At 35.5% G+C, this 15,375-nt stretch overlaps 5 protein-coding genes across 6 annotated transcripts in view; 2 read left to right on the top strand and 3 right to left on the bottom strand.

Moving 5' to 3' along the window:
• The window catches only part of LOC111449985 (vacuolar protein sorting-associated protein 35A-like), a 10,371-nt gene extending 8,893 nt beyond the window's left edge, over window positions 1-1,478 (bottom strand). Inside the window, exons 1-3 of the mRNA XM_023090112.1 lie at window positions 1,166-1,478; window positions 910-1,006; window positions 685-808 (exon numbers count right to left, since the gene is read on the bottom strand). Coding sequence (XP_022945880.1) covers window positions 685-808; window positions 910-1,006; window positions 1,166-1,264 — 320 coding nt within the window. The 5' untranslated portion in view covers window positions 1,265-1,478. The remainder of the gene's footprint in view (window positions 1-684; window positions 809-909; window positions 1,007-1,165) is intronic.
• An 829-nt stretch (window positions 1,479-2,307) lies between these two features.
• LOC111448461 (F-box protein At4g35930) lies at window positions 2,308-4,458 on the bottom strand. Its single transcript, XM_023088091.1, has 5 exons — window positions 4,391-4,458; window positions 3,670-4,128; window positions 3,122-3,196; window positions 2,936-3,045; window positions 2,308-2,852 (listed from the first exon to the last, which is right to left on the bottom strand). The coding sequence occupies exons 2-5, from the start codon at window positions 4,045-4,047 to the stop codon at window positions 2,591-2,593; spliced, it is 825 nt and encodes a 274-aa protein (XP_022943859.1). The 5' UTR covers window positions 4,048-4,128; window positions 4,391-4,458; the 3' UTR covers window positions 2,308-2,590.
• A 3,736-nt stretch (window positions 4,459-8,194) lies between these two features.
• LOC111448418 (protein MID1-COMPLEMENTING ACTIVITY 1-like) lies at window positions 8,195-11,988 on the top strand. Its single transcript, XM_023087998.1, has 8 exons — window positions 8,195-8,482; window positions 8,850-9,578; window positions 9,967-10,379; window positions 10,551-10,660; window positions 10,954-11,025; window positions 11,122-11,228; window positions 11,498-11,591; window positions 11,723-11,988. Exons 2-8 carry the CDS (start codon window positions 9,171-9,173, stop codon window positions 11,773-11,775), a joined length of 1,257 nt encoding a protein of 418 aa, XP_022943766.1. The 5' UTR covers window positions 8,195-8,482; window positions 8,850-9,170; the 3' UTR covers window positions 11,776-11,988.
• Window positions 11,989-13,060: 1,072 nt separating this feature from the next.
• LOC111448479 (SKP1-like protein 1A) lies at window positions 13,061-14,327 on the top strand. Its single transcript, XM_023088123.1, has 2 exons — window positions 13,061-13,423; window positions 13,921-14,327. Exons 1-2 carry the CDS (start codon window positions 13,130-13,132, stop codon window positions 14,092-14,094), a joined length of 468 nt encoding a protein of 155 aa, XP_022943891.1. The 5' UTR covers window positions 13,061-13,129; the 3' UTR covers window positions 14,095-14,327.
• A 513-nt stretch (window positions 14,328-14,840) lies between these two features.
• Window positions 14,841-15,375, bottom strand: part of LOC111448467 — a 3,833-nt gene continuing 3,298 nt past the window's right edge. For both annotated transcript variants that reach the window (XM_023088111.1, XM_023088103.1), the window contains one exon: window positions 14,841-15,150. In XM_023088111.1, coding sequence (XP_022943879.1) covers window positions 14,957-15,150 — 194 coding nt within the window. In that variant the 3' untranslated portion in view covers window positions 14,841-14,956. The remainder of the gene's footprint in view (window positions 15,151-15,375) is intronic.

Here is a 15,375-nt window from a genome sequence, read left to right as displayed (position 1 = left end):
TTTTTTTTTTTTTTTTTTTTTTTTTTTTTTTTTTTTTTTCTTTCTTTCTTTTTAATAAGAAACATATCACAAACTTCATTAGAAAGCTAAAAAATGAACAGCCTAAGGGCGGGGATAGAGGCAACCCCTACCAAAACACAAACACATCAAAAGATGCCTTCCAATTCGATACAATCATGGAAAGGCTGTAATTACAGAAAGAATCACTGTGGTTTGCACTCCACCAAGAAGCCAAATTCTGTATGATATGCACACACACACATAAAAAAAAAATAAAAATCCTTTGTAAAATAATCTATCCTCAGATTAGCAGAGATCCAACGTTAAGAAGATAGAAAAACTTGGGATGTTGACCATAGAAAAAATCTTTTTGATGGAGAGCCAAAAAATGGGTCAATCTAAGTGCATCAACCACCAAATTGGAGAGAGTATTTCCAAAAAAAATGTGGTACGACAAGATAAGAGGTAATATATTTCCTTTGGTAATTGACCTATAATTGCTTGAACACCCAGGAAAAGATTTAAGAAGAACCCACACATATCCAAGCTAATTTCCAATTCCATTTTACCCCATTTGTACACATTGTTGAGTTGTTCACCACTAAATCCAAGCTGAGCTTGGAAGATTTGGTGGCACCCACAACAGCAATTACTAAATGAGATTTCAGGGTAAAAATCACTCACAATCTGGGTAATATGTTGCCTGCGTGTTGCACATGTTCGTACAAGTCAATTATTGAGCCACCCCGCTTCGTCTCCTCCATAAAGAAAATCTCCAGTTTCCTCAACTCATCAAATGCTCGCATATCTGAACATATTAAAAAAAATATATCTCTCCTAAATTCTATTACTGCCTTCAATTTCTAAGGCAAAAATAGAGCTACCCATTGATATAGAGCAATAACTCACATAAATCGTAGTATTTATGAGGTGAAAGCTTCGAAGTACGTAACTCAGACAGCATCTGTGAAGAATACTTCATGGCATCTTTGAGATTGTTCGAGTCCTGCTCCAACACCAAATTAAAATTAGGGTTCTAATGAGAAACCTCATCTTTGCATAAAAACATTCCAAGCTTTACTAACTCCTCCTCGATCTATACACAAACTTTTATCCCGAAATATACACGAAAACCATTAGAGTTGCAAGAATTCAATAGCAATACCAGAGATCGGTGCATGTAGAACGCATTCTGCTGGAGGCCGGCGATCCCAACAGCAAGCCACTTCTCTTCGTCATCAACTCCGTCTGTGATCATTGTCATCGCTTTTTTTGTCCGTCTCTGCACAATTCTTCGTCAGCAGAATCAAGTTGGGTATGGCTTCCAAGATCACCGGACAAATGTATAATTCGGGACAGCGAGGGAAATCCACCAGCCTTGAGTTGACGATCCGCCAAGTCCACACCCGTTTAGCAGTTGGATTGGATCATTCCCAAGTTTAGATCCCAACCGTTGTTCTCTTGGGTTGGGGGATTTCATTTTTCTGGTTGAATATGACATATATTTTATAAATATCGATAAAAACATATAAACAAATATATATTCAAATCTACCTTAAGATAAATATAAATATAGTAAATGAGAGCGATTTCATATAGTTAACCATGCGCATGAATTATAGAAACACGTGAATTAAGACAAAATATATTAAAATGTGGAAAGAATTACAAATTCAATCTGTCTTTAAATTTTAAAAAACAATTTTCAATGTGAACAATATAGTCGGTAAACATTAAATTTTGTGTACCATGAAAATTCACCACTAATAAATATCATCAACTTTGGTTCATTACATATTACCACCAGTCCACGATTGATGATAATATATAATGAACCGAAGTAAACAATATTTGCTAGATGTGATCTTGGACTGTTACAAATGATATTAGAGTCACTATTACAAATGATATTAGAGTTAGACACGTGTGCCAGCAAGAACGCTAGATCTCACATCAATTGAATAATGGAACAAAACAATCTTTATAAAGGCTAGACTCATTAAAAGACCGGGAGACTCACCAAACAATAACAGCTAACGATGTATACAAATGACATTAGAGTTAGACACCGAACAGTGTGCCAACAAAAACGCTACATCACACATCAATTGAATAATAGAACAAAACATTGTTTATAAAGGCTAGACTCATTAAAAGACGTGAAACTCACTCGAGTATTATTATAAGGGTATTATGATATCATGTGCTTTGGAGTGTGTGTGTGTGGTGAATCATGGATATCAAATATGAGCAGAGACTCCATTGATTTGAAGCAATTGGAGGACATAATAGTTGCATAAACCATAAAAAGAGAAGTAGCAGAAAACCACTCTTTAGAAGATATATATATAGAACTATACAAGTAACCAGTTTGGAATAGATTATTCCCACAGCTACAGTCTGAATCAATCATTAAAACCCTCATTCCAACAGAACAAGAACTTCCATGATACCCCTAATCTGCATCAAACGCAGCTACAAAATTTGTAGAATTCCTATATTGGCTCAACAAACCAACCTGCTACAGGCAACAACACAAATCCTATATACACAAAAACAACAGACAACGAGAAATTGCCAACTACATCAATCAACGAAGTTTATTTTGAGCAACAGCTTGGCACAACTCCTCCTCGTAGAACAGAACCCGGTTCGAAGCCAGGGATTTGCAGAGTGGCTTAGGTATAACAGAGGGAACCATGCATCTTGAAGGAAAACCTGTTTCTTGAAACAGAACAGCAGCAACCTGTCTCATCTCTGAAACTTTCAGACGAGATGGCGGTCGAGGACCGTGTCTTGGCGCTTTCGGAGTGTGGGGGCTTGGCAATGAAAAGCCTTTTCCATCTCCCTTGCTGCCCAATATAAAATTTATTTCCAGTTCAGCAACAGCATATGCCTTCACCAGTCCAAATAAACATGAACAATGAATACCAACCTTACAAAGGGCCAGTGTTCAGTGGGTCGAGGGGTGGTTGTTCTCAACATCTCCTGCCTGGATCGATCTGGGGTTGTGTAATTAAAGTGGAACTGCCTCGCCATCAAAACCTGTTCAATAGAGGGTCATGATCATCAATCTCAAACAAATGTGATGCGTTTTAGGCAGACAGAAACAAAGACTTACAGCTTTTCTGATCCGTTGAGAGACATGGAATACAGCCCTCAGTTGGTCGTGGTGCAAATGGCAAAGTACTTTCACCTTCAAGTTACAAATTTAAGACACAAGATCATAAAATTAATACCCATCAACAATTCAAAATCTGAGCGCATATCTAGATCAGATCAACATGATTACTCAAATCTATATGCGTGATCAAACATGTTCTTCAAGATCAAAAGAACTTGGGTTTTCTAAGTTGATAATTTAGAAAGTAACAGCTAGAAAGGCTTTGGCCTTTTTACTAAAAGTTGGTCATTACATTATCTTCGCAAAGTGAAATGAATCATAAAACATTGGTTTTGACACTAAAACCCCATTGAAAATCCATGATCCATTAAAGGAACAAATATTTCTAGTCACAGATCATAGCTTAAAAAGAATGCAAGCAAAAGAAGATCATACAATCGGTAAAGAAAACGGAATAAGTTGGGTTTTATGCATTTGATTTAATTTTGAGATGAACACGTTATGTTCTAGGAATCAGAAAAGAATTAGATGAATATTAACAATACCAATAGATCCATAGGCAGAGATTCCAGCCGTGACTCTGATTCGCAGCTTTCAACTCGAGGAGTTCTTGGGGTACTAATATGATTTATATGCATCACCAACTTGACAGGCGACAACATCAAAGGACTTCTATCAGAAACCTTGTCCTCAAGCCCCGCATTATTCCTCTTAGTCTTCCCAGCATCCAACACAGCCACCCTCTTCCTTCCAAGATAAGTACAAGATTTACCAACCGAGCCCTTGCTGCACCGCAGCTTCGACAGAGCACCAGGCTTCAAATACTTCCCAGAAGAGCCCTTCGCCCGCCTTCTCCTCTTCAATTTCTTCGACTCCCTTTCGTTCGAAAACGCCTCCCCCATTCCTTCCTTTACTTTCCCCATTCACAGCAAACCCAAACGCCTTTTTCTACCACTCTTATGAACCCGCAACATGAATAATTAAAACCAACCCATCAACATAACCTGCCACACAAAATTCAAACAGTTTCAATGAGTTCTTGAACATTCAAACTGCATATGAAATTCATCAGAAACGCCAAGAACGGCGGAAAAAATAAAAAAAATAAAAAAAAAACCCACCTCGAAAAGAGACTGAAAATAAAACCCAAACCCCTCAAACTACAAATCTATACCGAATCAAAAACATTCAAGAAACGCAGCAAGAATCGAAACGGAACAAAAAAAACAAATCAGAGAAATGGGAATAAACAAAATCGAAACCAACCTGTGAGTAGAAAGAATTTAGGATAAACCCCTCGAAATTCGCAATAACGAGAGAGAAAGAGAAGAAGAACAAGAAGGGAGGGAAAACAAGGACGAGAAGCGAAAGAGAGGCTAGGGTTTGATCTTTATTTGAATTTCACGAAAGTGCCCGCCAAAAAAATTTTTGCGAAGCCACAGTTTTAGAAGCGAACAAAAAACTGCAGGTAATGAGATGGACACGTGTTGAATTCTTATTGGTTGTGACACATGCGAAGTGGAAGAGTGGGTCCACGCGGGCCATGGGAAATGGCGATGATCGCGTTCCTCTTGCTCAGATATAGAAAGTGTGTAATTTTTTATTATTATTATTTATTTTTATTGGTGGGAATAATTTTTATTTTAATCATTTAAAAAAATTAATTTATGGGAGGGAAAACCAAAATATACTTTATTCATTTTGGAGGGAAATTAACATTTAACCTAAAGTTTTCCCTCATTCAATGCTTTTCTTATTTCATTGGCTTCCTCAATTTAGGTAATAAACAGTTTTTTTATTTTATTTTATTTTTATTTCATCGACTCATCTATTAATCCTTTCATTAAGTTAAATACTCAAATTTCCCGAACATTTTTAATTAACTGGACAGAAATACCCTTAAGTGGGAGGACGGAAACAAATATATCCAAGGATAAAATTGTCGATGTAAAAGACGACGAAGGGGAGCTTGTGGGTTGTGAAATTTCATGTGAGATATTAATTCTTTAGTAAAGTACAAATAAACCCATTCAAGTCACATGAATCACTCGTGAGTTGGAGCTTTCCTTCAGGCTAAGTTCAGGGGCATTATCGTCCAAATAAGTTTCACTCAAATAACATGAAAAATAAATATATTATACTAAAATTTAATACATTTATTTAAATTATTGTATATTAGATATAAATATTAAAATTCATCCACTTTATTGTTATTATTATTATTTTGCATAGGATTCCATAAAGCAAATTCAATGGTCCAGTATGTTAGGTTTACAAGTCAACCAAAAGTTGTAAAATCAATTAAAAAACAATAAATGAAGTGCTGGTTCTGTTAGATAAACAGTCAAATAACTCCCAATAATTTGCATTATTGTATTTATCATTATTTGCTTTTCTAAAAACTAAGAATATTCAAATAAAAATAATAATTACTTTAATTAAATTTTCGCTCGTACTAAATAATTAAGGTCTCGCTCGAGAACTATTTTAATAAAACTTTTATTTTTTAAAATAAATTATTTACTATATGTTGAACAATATTTTAATTGTTTAAATAAAATTAATGGTACAAAAATAAAAATAGAAAACAAAAAAATGAGCATTGGATTCTGCATTGTACTGTGAAAAAAATATTAAATCCACGTCAGCAGATCTTATTTGGGACATTTGAATAATATAGCGTTGAAAAAAGTCAAGTCCATCTAAACACGTGTGGGGCCGACTAAAATAGTATTCATTTGCACGTGTGCTTCTCCATTCACGTGCTGCCACGCCCTTAGGATCATGTGTCACGTGATTGCTTTTTCTATTTCTTTATTTATATTATTTTAATAGGAATTAGTCAGTGGTCACCTGGTACCGGCTGTTCCCACTCAATTGCTCGGGAATGGTGGGCGTACCGCCGATGTCTGATGCGAACTACGACGGCGGCCACAACCAATTTCAACCACCACCGACGGCGATCTTCAAAATTATCCAAACATATATTCATCAAATTTTCAAAGAATTCCCAAACAACTGCTAAAAAAAATGAAGAACTTAAATAGCAAGCTTAATTCAGTAAAAAGATTATTGAGGTGGGCTAGTGCCGCCACGGATCTCGATTATCCAGTCCAACTCTTTTATTAATATTGACCTATATTTGTTGGATGATGAAAGTCGCTAATTTAAGAAATGATCAAGGGTTTATAATCAAGGAATACTCTCTCTATTGATTTGAAGCATTTTGGGGGAGCTCAAAGCGAAGCCTCAATAAGAGCTTATGCTCAAAGTGGACAATATCGTACTATTGTGGAAAGTCGTGTTTCATCTAACTTGGTATCATAGTCATGCCCTAAACTTAGTTATGTTAATAGAATTCTCAAATGTTGAACAAAGAACTCCAAAAGAAAGAGGAGTCAAGCCTCCCAAAAGCAAAGTAAAAAATGACTAATTAAGGAATACTATCTTCATATAAGGCCTTTTGGACTAAAATATAGGTTTTCAATGAAACTTCACGTACCGACCAAATTGCTTGCGGTTATAATTTATACTTACAAAAACAAAAATATTGATCACAAATTTCTAGCATGCTTACCTCTTACCAAAGTATTCACAATTATTATAATTTAAATTATATCATTCAAATCAAAAGAACAATCTTATATTAATATTAATAATTACGTGATTATATGTAATTATATATTATATTTATATATAGAAAATCAAATCATCAATAATTAGAGAAAGGAAATATTGTAATGCCTCAAATCCATTTCCTTAGGGTCCAGCGTCCTTACTGGTACATCCCATCGTGTCTATCCCTTCGAAGAATAGTGAGAAGGCTGGCACATCGTCCGGTGTCTGGATTTGATACCATTTGTAACTACTTAGGCCTACCGCTAGCAAATATTGTCATCTTTGAACTTTTTCTTTTGAATTTCAAACCACTATTATTAAGGGTGTGGAAACGTTTCCGTAGAGGCATTTTAAAGTCGTGAGAGAAACCCAAAAGAAAAACGTAAAGAGAACATCATATTTTGATTTTTTTAAATATAAAATAATTAGAGTTGAAATTCTTAAAATAGATTCTGAGAATGGAATGAAATCGAAATCCACATGAAACGTATCCAAACACATCCTATCCTTATCCGAGAATTACGGCAACCTTTTGGCTCTCCGTAATTCCCATCACCAAACACCCCAAATATCCAACAAAAAGGGCAAAAAAAAACCCATCCTATATTAAAGCTACCAATTACTTGATTTTAAAGCTTACTTTTCTTCTTCTTATTAATTATTTTCATCATTGAATTTAGTCTTATCTCCCTTCTTTTTTTTACAAAATATCAACAAATTAAAAAAATAATATTAATTATTTAAATTTACAACAAATAATTTAAATTAATATAATTATTAGTTTATAATTTAAATTTAAGCAAGACAGTTAAAAATGGAGATTTAACCTCACCGACGGTTAAAACCGACAACCAAAAGTAAAAATGAAAAAAAGTAAAACGCATGTAAGGGCAAGGAGTGGAATTAAAATTAATACGTGGCAGATTTAATGGTTGCCTCGTCATCACCACCATGCCTATGGAAATGGACTTGAATATTCCACGTCAATATTTGTTTCCAGTTTTTAAAATATATTACTGAAAAAAAAAAAAAAAGCTTTTTATCATTTATTTTCGTGAAATTATTTATTTATATAAAATTTTAATTAATAATTATTTTTTATTTATGCTTCTTTTTTTTTTTTAATTTAATGAGTTCATTGACTCGGTGTGTATATATAAGGGATGATTCATCTATTTCTGGCATTTATGGGTCGGAGTGAATTACTTTTTTGTTCTTAGACTTAGGTAGGCGACGACTTTTGATGATATATGAACGAGTAGAGGGTCCGTGCCATGGCCAATTAACACTATGGCTACATGGCCATGCCTTTCATTAGGTAACTACTAATAAGAGGTCCACTTCCAGCCTGTAAATAAATAAAATTAATTTAGTCATTTATCATATAATTTTTTTTTTCCGCGGTCCGTGAACCAGTGGAGGGTAACATCGTAAATTCTCATTCACATGGACGCCACTGAACTGCCCGTTCTTCTTCCTTTGTCTGTAATGGCGTGAGAGTTGTCACTCTGCTGCAACCAGACCTCTCTCTCGCTTTCATTCTTTCTCTCTCCTCAGACAAACCACACCGAAACTGAAAAAGAGGACCGAATTCTCAGAGAGAGAGAGAGAGAGAGAGAGAGAGATTTTTCCGAATTTCCATGGAAGACGAAGTGGAATGAGAAGAAACACAATTCAATTTTCCGCAAAGCTATGCAGACATTTGACCTGTGCGTTGTGACCGTTCATCTCCTCTCTCCGGTAATCGAACAAAATCTCTCTTGATTATATCCTTTTGTGTATGTTTTTTTTTTTTTTTTTTGTATGATATTACTGTGAAGGTGAAGTAGTAGTAATGGCGGAGAGGAAAAGAGGTGGAGGTGTGAGAATCTATTGATGCTTAATGTTTTGTTTGATTTGAATGTTCTTTTTGCAGATTCAAATGCAGCTTGTTTGTCTTTTGAATATACTTTTTTTTCTGGTCAATTTATTTCGTTGAAAAAGTGAGTCGATGGAAGGAAAAAGGATATACTAAAGAGTAGAGAGTACAAAGGAAATAAGAGTTTATCTTCTGGTTTTCTTTGGTGGAGTTTTTTCTGATTTGTTTATTTATTATTATTTTCTGTAGCCGACATGCATTCTGGTGAGCTTGGGGCGCCGACGTTGAAGATCTTGCTCTTGATCTTTTGATTCGGCGTTGTTTAGTACCAATTCCTTTGTTTGTTTTCTTTTGAAGATCCATTGCTGGCGACGAAGGTCTTTGTATTGTCAACCGCCTGATGAACGACTTCGTTCTCTTATAGCATCATTTTAATCGGTGGCAGTGCTTTGAGATTCCGAGTTTGGCAAATTCTTATGTATTGAGTTAGAGATTAAACGGATACTTTGTTTTTGGACTTTTTTGACTGTTGGAGAGTTCAAGTTTGATCGAGAGTTTTGAGAGACAAATATGTCTTCGTGGGATACACTTGGGGAGTTAGCCAATGTGGCCCAGCTTACGGGCATCGATGCAGTTCGTTTGATTTCTATGATAGTGAAATCGGCAAGCACTGCACGAATGCACAAAAAGAATTGCAGGCAATTTGCTCAGCACCTGAAGTTGATTGGAAACCTGCTGGAGCAACTTAAGATCTCGGAACTTAAGAGGTATCCTGAGACTCGGGAGCCTCTAGAACAGCTTGAAGATGCTTTAAGAAAGTCGTATATTTTGGTCAACAGCTGCCAGGATCGCAGCTATCTCTATCTGCTTGCCATGGGATGGAACATTGTATATCAATTCAGGAAGGCCCAGAATGAAATTGACAGATATCTGCGCCTTGTTCCTTTGATTACACTCGTTGACAATGCCAGAGTCAGGGTATTTGATTCTTTCACCTCATAGTGTTATTATATTTGTTTATTTGCATAGTATGATCTCGAAAGATGCAGTTCCTCAACTTCTGGCCCATGCATGTTGACTTTCTTGTTCTTTCATTTTCTCTCGATGGAAGTTTGTTTCTTCATTAAAAAGTTAAAGTGAAATTGGAAATTATTGCTAGATGTTTGTGTGCTTTGGAATTAAAACCCGTCATAGATGTTTGTGTGCTTGTCAATTGGATTTGAACAGTAAATTCAACATACTGCTTCCCCATATTTCTCTAAATTGATCAAAGTTTTCTCGTAGAACCTCTGGACTGACTGTTTTCACCGTCTTTGCTTATTGTTTGCTTATTGATAACTTAACTTGATTAACTTCAAATTATCAGGAGAGACTAGAGGATATTGAAAAGGATCAGCGCGAATATACTTTGGATGATGATGACAAAAGAATTCATGAAGTAATTCTGAACCCAGAACCTTCGACAGACGAGGCTATGGTGTTGAAAAAATCTCTTTCTTGTTCTTATCCGAACTTGCCTTTCAACAAAGCACTACAAAAAGAAAATGAGAAGCTCCAGCTAGAACTACAACGGTCACAAGCTAATCTGAATGTTGGTGAATGTGAGGTTATTCAACGTTTGATAAGTGTCACTGAATCTGTAGCTGCAACTTCGCGTCATGAGAAACATTCACCTGAAAGAGCCCATAAAGTGGTGGAAAATACGCATGTAGATGCCAACAATGGACATTCATCTGATGAAAGTTACTATAAAAATATTGATACTCAGACAACCTCAAGGTCTGCTATTTTCCGTTTCCACATTTCAATTACAATCATGAATATAGACAACCATTGTCAAACACCGGTTCAAATTTGGCCCTAAATCTCTCTCTCATGTACACGTATGCATGTCATATATTATCAAGCTACGTGGTTCATTGAGTTTGATATTGATTTCTTTTGTTGCAGAAAAAATTCTTCTGTTTCATCAGGACATGGTCTTCTCTCAATCAGGGGTTCTGATGGGTATGGTGAATGGCACACTGACTTACTTGATTGTTGTGCAAAACCTTCTCTGTGTAGGTTATCCTCCTCCCTTCTAAATTTTAATAGTCCATTGAGATTAGTTTGTCTTGTATGAAGAGAGAGTTCTAAAGGGAATGGGTTGGATTCAATGTGCATAAATTATCTAGTCAATTAGTATTATGCATAACCAAATCGATGAATTTGACAGCGAAAATTCAAGTGCTTGATGACTATTGTTTTCAATATTTGAATTTGATACACTAAGACTAGGAGATTGAAGATGCTTGGATTCTGTTTTCTTCCTATCATCGCAATGGCTCATTTACTCTACTCTTTTCTATTCTAGGTCTTAAGACTTTTTTCTATCCTTGTGGGACTTTTTCAAGGATTGCTACTGTTGCAACCGATAGGCATACATGTAAGTTTGCTTGGCGTCTTTGGATTTCCATAACAATTTAGAACTACTTTTTGTTTCTGCCATTCCCTGAAATGGTCTGTTTGAAATAACCTTCAGCGCCAGGAGAAGCATTGAATGATTTGTTGGCATATACATTGATACTATCGTGCTGTTGCTATACTTGCTGTGTTAGAAGAAAGCTTCGCAAGATGCTGAACATCACGGTAGTTATCTTTTCTGCCTGATTCGATTATCTTCTGATATACCGTCAGTTCACCTGCATATTAACGAGATGTTTCTCTTGTTCTGATTCGTTATTGGAGATTCGGTAATGTAGATGGGTAGCAATTATTCTTGAGCAATTGCTGCCAATGGGTTTGTAAATGCGTGTTTAACCGAATAAACTCGACCCTTAAGTCGTTAATCAATAAGATTATTTGCGCAATACTATCTGTTAAATCAGGGACTGAAATCTGTGTGTGGCAATGGGCAGGGAGGTTATGTTGATGACTTTCTCTCCCATCTTTTGTGTTGCTGCTGTGCCCTAGTACAAGAATGGCGAGAAGTCGAGATACGCGGGGTTTACGGTATGTACTTTGGTGCTTGAATGTTTTCCAACAACAATTCTCTTATACATTGCAACGAATACTCTAGATATGTAAACTTAGTGATTATTTTGGAGGATTCTCGGGTGTTTGATATAAAAGCCAACGTGCAGGTCCTGAAAAGACTAAAACAAGCCCTCCACCCTCTCAATACATGGAATCCTAAAGTACACTTGACACATTCAACCGTCACACAGTCTCACAAGTATTTTCGATTCATGATCGGGTTATGTAATGTATACAGGTAAAGTTGTTATATAATGTATAGAAGAGGTAAAGTTGTTATGTAATGTATACGGGCAAAGTTATAGGTGGCATGTAACTGAAAGCAAACCTACTCCTTACATCGTAATTAGTATGTTATTACATCATGTTTCTAGAATTCTAGCTCACCGTTAGTAGATATTTTGCTTTTTGGACTCTCTCTCTCGAGCTTTTCTGCAAGGTTTTTAAAACGCATTTATTAGGAAAAAGTTTTCATACTTTTGTAAAGAATGTTTTGGTTTTCTCTTCAATCGAGGCAGGATCTTACAAGACTACTCCACACTTGGTATATCATAGATTTGTTTTAAATATTCAATGGTGTTTTGAAGTTTCTTATTCTATGAGTGTGCTGAGTTCATCCGTAGATTTTGGCTCGTGATTTTGAAGTTGTAAATTTCTCTTTTAAAGCTTCTTATTGTTTGTTTCTTTTTTCCTCTCGAAATGAAATATAATAGACTAAATTAGAAGGCATATGCCAAAACTTTGGCCTTTGTAGGTCCCGTATCATGACCTTTTATAAATGCTTCAAAGTCTACTTGTCCCGTATCATGACCTTTTATAAATGCTTCAAAGTCTACTTATTATATTATGTTATTACATTAGTAGTGTTTCTAGAATCCTAAAAAACTTTAATTTGGGAAAGAATAAATCACTATTTAAGTTTCTCATTTTTATTTTATTTATATATAAAATTTTAATTTAAACTAGATAATATTTCAAATTAGAATAAAATGAGTTAAACACAAGTATCAAACATTTTTCAATGTTTTCAATCATCAAACATTCATAAATTTAATTTTTTTCAATGTTTTCAATCATCAATTAATAAATATTTTAAAAATTCTGTATTTATATTAGGTCAATTATATATGAAATTAAAAATTTTATTTAGTACGGAGAATAATTTTATAATTTAAAACTTGTTAAGACAAAATTTTATTGTTAATAATTTTACAATTTAAAATTGGTTGAAACAAAATTTTATTGTTATTGAACAATTTAAATTTACTTTAATGGCATTTTAACACGAGAGGTTGGGTAAATAAGAATAGTACTTTTTCTAAATATATATTTCGGGTGATTTTATTTTTTTAATCACAAAAATGATTTGGATGATAACCGCCGGGCAGAGGCTGCCCTGCCCGCGGGGCAAGAATCTATAAAAGCGGCGCGAGAACTCCACAGTCTCAAACTTCTCTTCTTCATCCTCTTCACAAAAATCACAATCAATCGATCTTCGTTCTCTCAGCAAAACCATGTCCTCTTCCAAGAAGATCGTTCTCAAGAGCTCCGATGGCGACACTTTTGAAATCGACGAGGCGGCCGCCCTCCAGTCACAGGCCATCCGCCACATGATCGAGGACGATTGTGCCGATAACGTCATCCCTCTTCCAAATGTCACCAGCAAGATCCTCGCCAAGGTTATCGAGTACTGCCGCAAGCACGTCGATGCTTCCTCCTCCGATCCTCCGCTCTCTGAACAAGATCTAAATGCCTGGGACCGGGACTTCGCTGATGTTGATCAGGCCACACTTTTCGATCTCCTTCTGGTAACTTTTCTTTCCTCCCGCTTTTAGATCCATCAACTCGGTTGTTTACGGTTTTGATTCTTCGTTGATTTTCTAGGGTTTACCTGTTTGGTATGATTTTGTTTTCAAGAATCAACTCTGAATCTTGAATTGAGCAAACCACTTGCGTTGATCTTCCTTGTCGCTGGTTACCGTTCTTTATCTGACGTATCTGTATTGACGCCTGTGCAGTTGTGCTAATAGGATAGTCATGGCCTTTATCGTTACCTTGTCGTCTTGATTTCATTTTCAGCGGTCTTATTTTTCTGGTGTTATCTAGGCGTCATTATCAAATGATTGTTGCTTAGGTTAATGCGTAAAAGTCATAGATAGACATGATTTCTTTTATGGTTCTGTATGTTAACAGCTTTAATTTATCGAGTTCTACATTCACCCATCGTTTATGTTCTTGATGCAAAGAATTTCAGCTGCCAGGGGATTTGACCATTATCGTCATTCATTTTTATCCTACCCTGCAGGCTGCAAATTATCTGAGCATCAATAGCCTGTTAGACCTGACATGCCGAACAGTAGCTAACATGTTCAGGGGAAAGACTCCAGAGGAGGTCAGAAAGACCTTCAACATCAAGAATGACTTCACACCGGAGGAAGAGGCGGAAATTCGTAGGGAGAATCAGTGGGCTTTTGAATGATTTGAAGTCCCATAAGAGTGCCCAAGGATCTTGATCAATATGATGGTTGTTCTGTACATGGTTCTGTATAAACATTTCTTTTTGGTTCTTTTGGGGTGTATTCAATCACTCCGTTGGTATTCACATTGTTTGAACCTCATCATAATTGTACAAACTTTTTTTTTTTTTTCTTTTTTTTTTTTGGTATGATCAAGTTTCTGTCCGGAAAGAAATGGCTACCGAATTGTCTCAAACTCCAACAGAGTGAGAGTGTACGAATTTAAAATTTTTTTTGATAGCCAACCATACTAACTAGGGAGGTACACAAGAACCCGGTACAAATTTAAATTATAATAATTATGAGTATAATTATGAGTGCAAGCATAAAATGTGAGCAAGATTTATGATCGATATATTAGTTGCATGTCTTTGGTTTAGGATGATAAATTGACGTTTAGGATTATAAATTGTCAATTTATCATGTGAGGAGTATTTAGTTTAATATTCTTGCAGAAACTCAACCATTGCACTATGTGATAAGCTAGCACGATGTGATAAGCAAGGGACAATGAGTATTCTTCACGGTTGAGTGATAAGCTAGAGACAATGAGTATTCTTCGTGGTTGAGTGATAAGCTAGGGACAATGAGTACTCTTCGTGGTTGAGTGATAAGCTAGGGACAATGAGTACTCTTCACGGTTGAGTGAGTTGCGTGCTATTTTAGGCCATGAGAGTGTTTAATATATATATAATATTAACATGGCCCATATCAACTCCAAAAGCAATTTATACATAAATCACAAGTATACCCAATATATTATTACAGAAAAACATGCAACACGACTCCATAAAACTTGGATATTGGTCACAAAATGTACAGAAATCAAAGTGGTAAGAGCATAACCGGGCATGGAATGAACTCAGCCAAAAGGTTTGCATCCACATGCTTAGAATGAACAGCCTCCATGCTTAGAACTACCAAATCTAAGTTCAGATCATCCGCTACCTCCCCAATGATTGCTGTTGGCTTGCTCCCATCCCCCAGCCGCTCTAACAATTTATACTCTTGGAATCCACCTGTGTCATGTCTCCGATTAATTAATCTAATCACTCAATCTCTAATAATATTACCTAATGGATGACATTAAAGAGGCTATCAATACTGCTTGACCCTTTGACTTGATGAATATTGCAACATCAATGTGAAGTTCGAACTGAGTTTTTTTTTTTTTTTTTTTTTTTTTTTTTTTTTTTTTTTTTTTTTTTTTTTTTTTTTTTTTTTTTTTTTTTTTTTTTTTTTTT

Source organism: Cucurbita moschata, unplaced genomic scaffold, assembly GCF_002738365.1.
Source record: "Cucurbita moschata cultivar Rifu unplaced genomic scaffold, Cmos_1.0 Cmo_Scf00001, whole genome shotgun sequence".
Classification (NCBI taxonomy): domain Eukaryota; kingdom Viridiplantae; phylum Streptophyta; class Magnoliopsida; order Cucurbitales; family Cucurbitaceae; genus Cucurbita; species Cucurbita moschata.
This window is presented reverse-complemented; position numbering and strand designations above follow the sequence as displayed.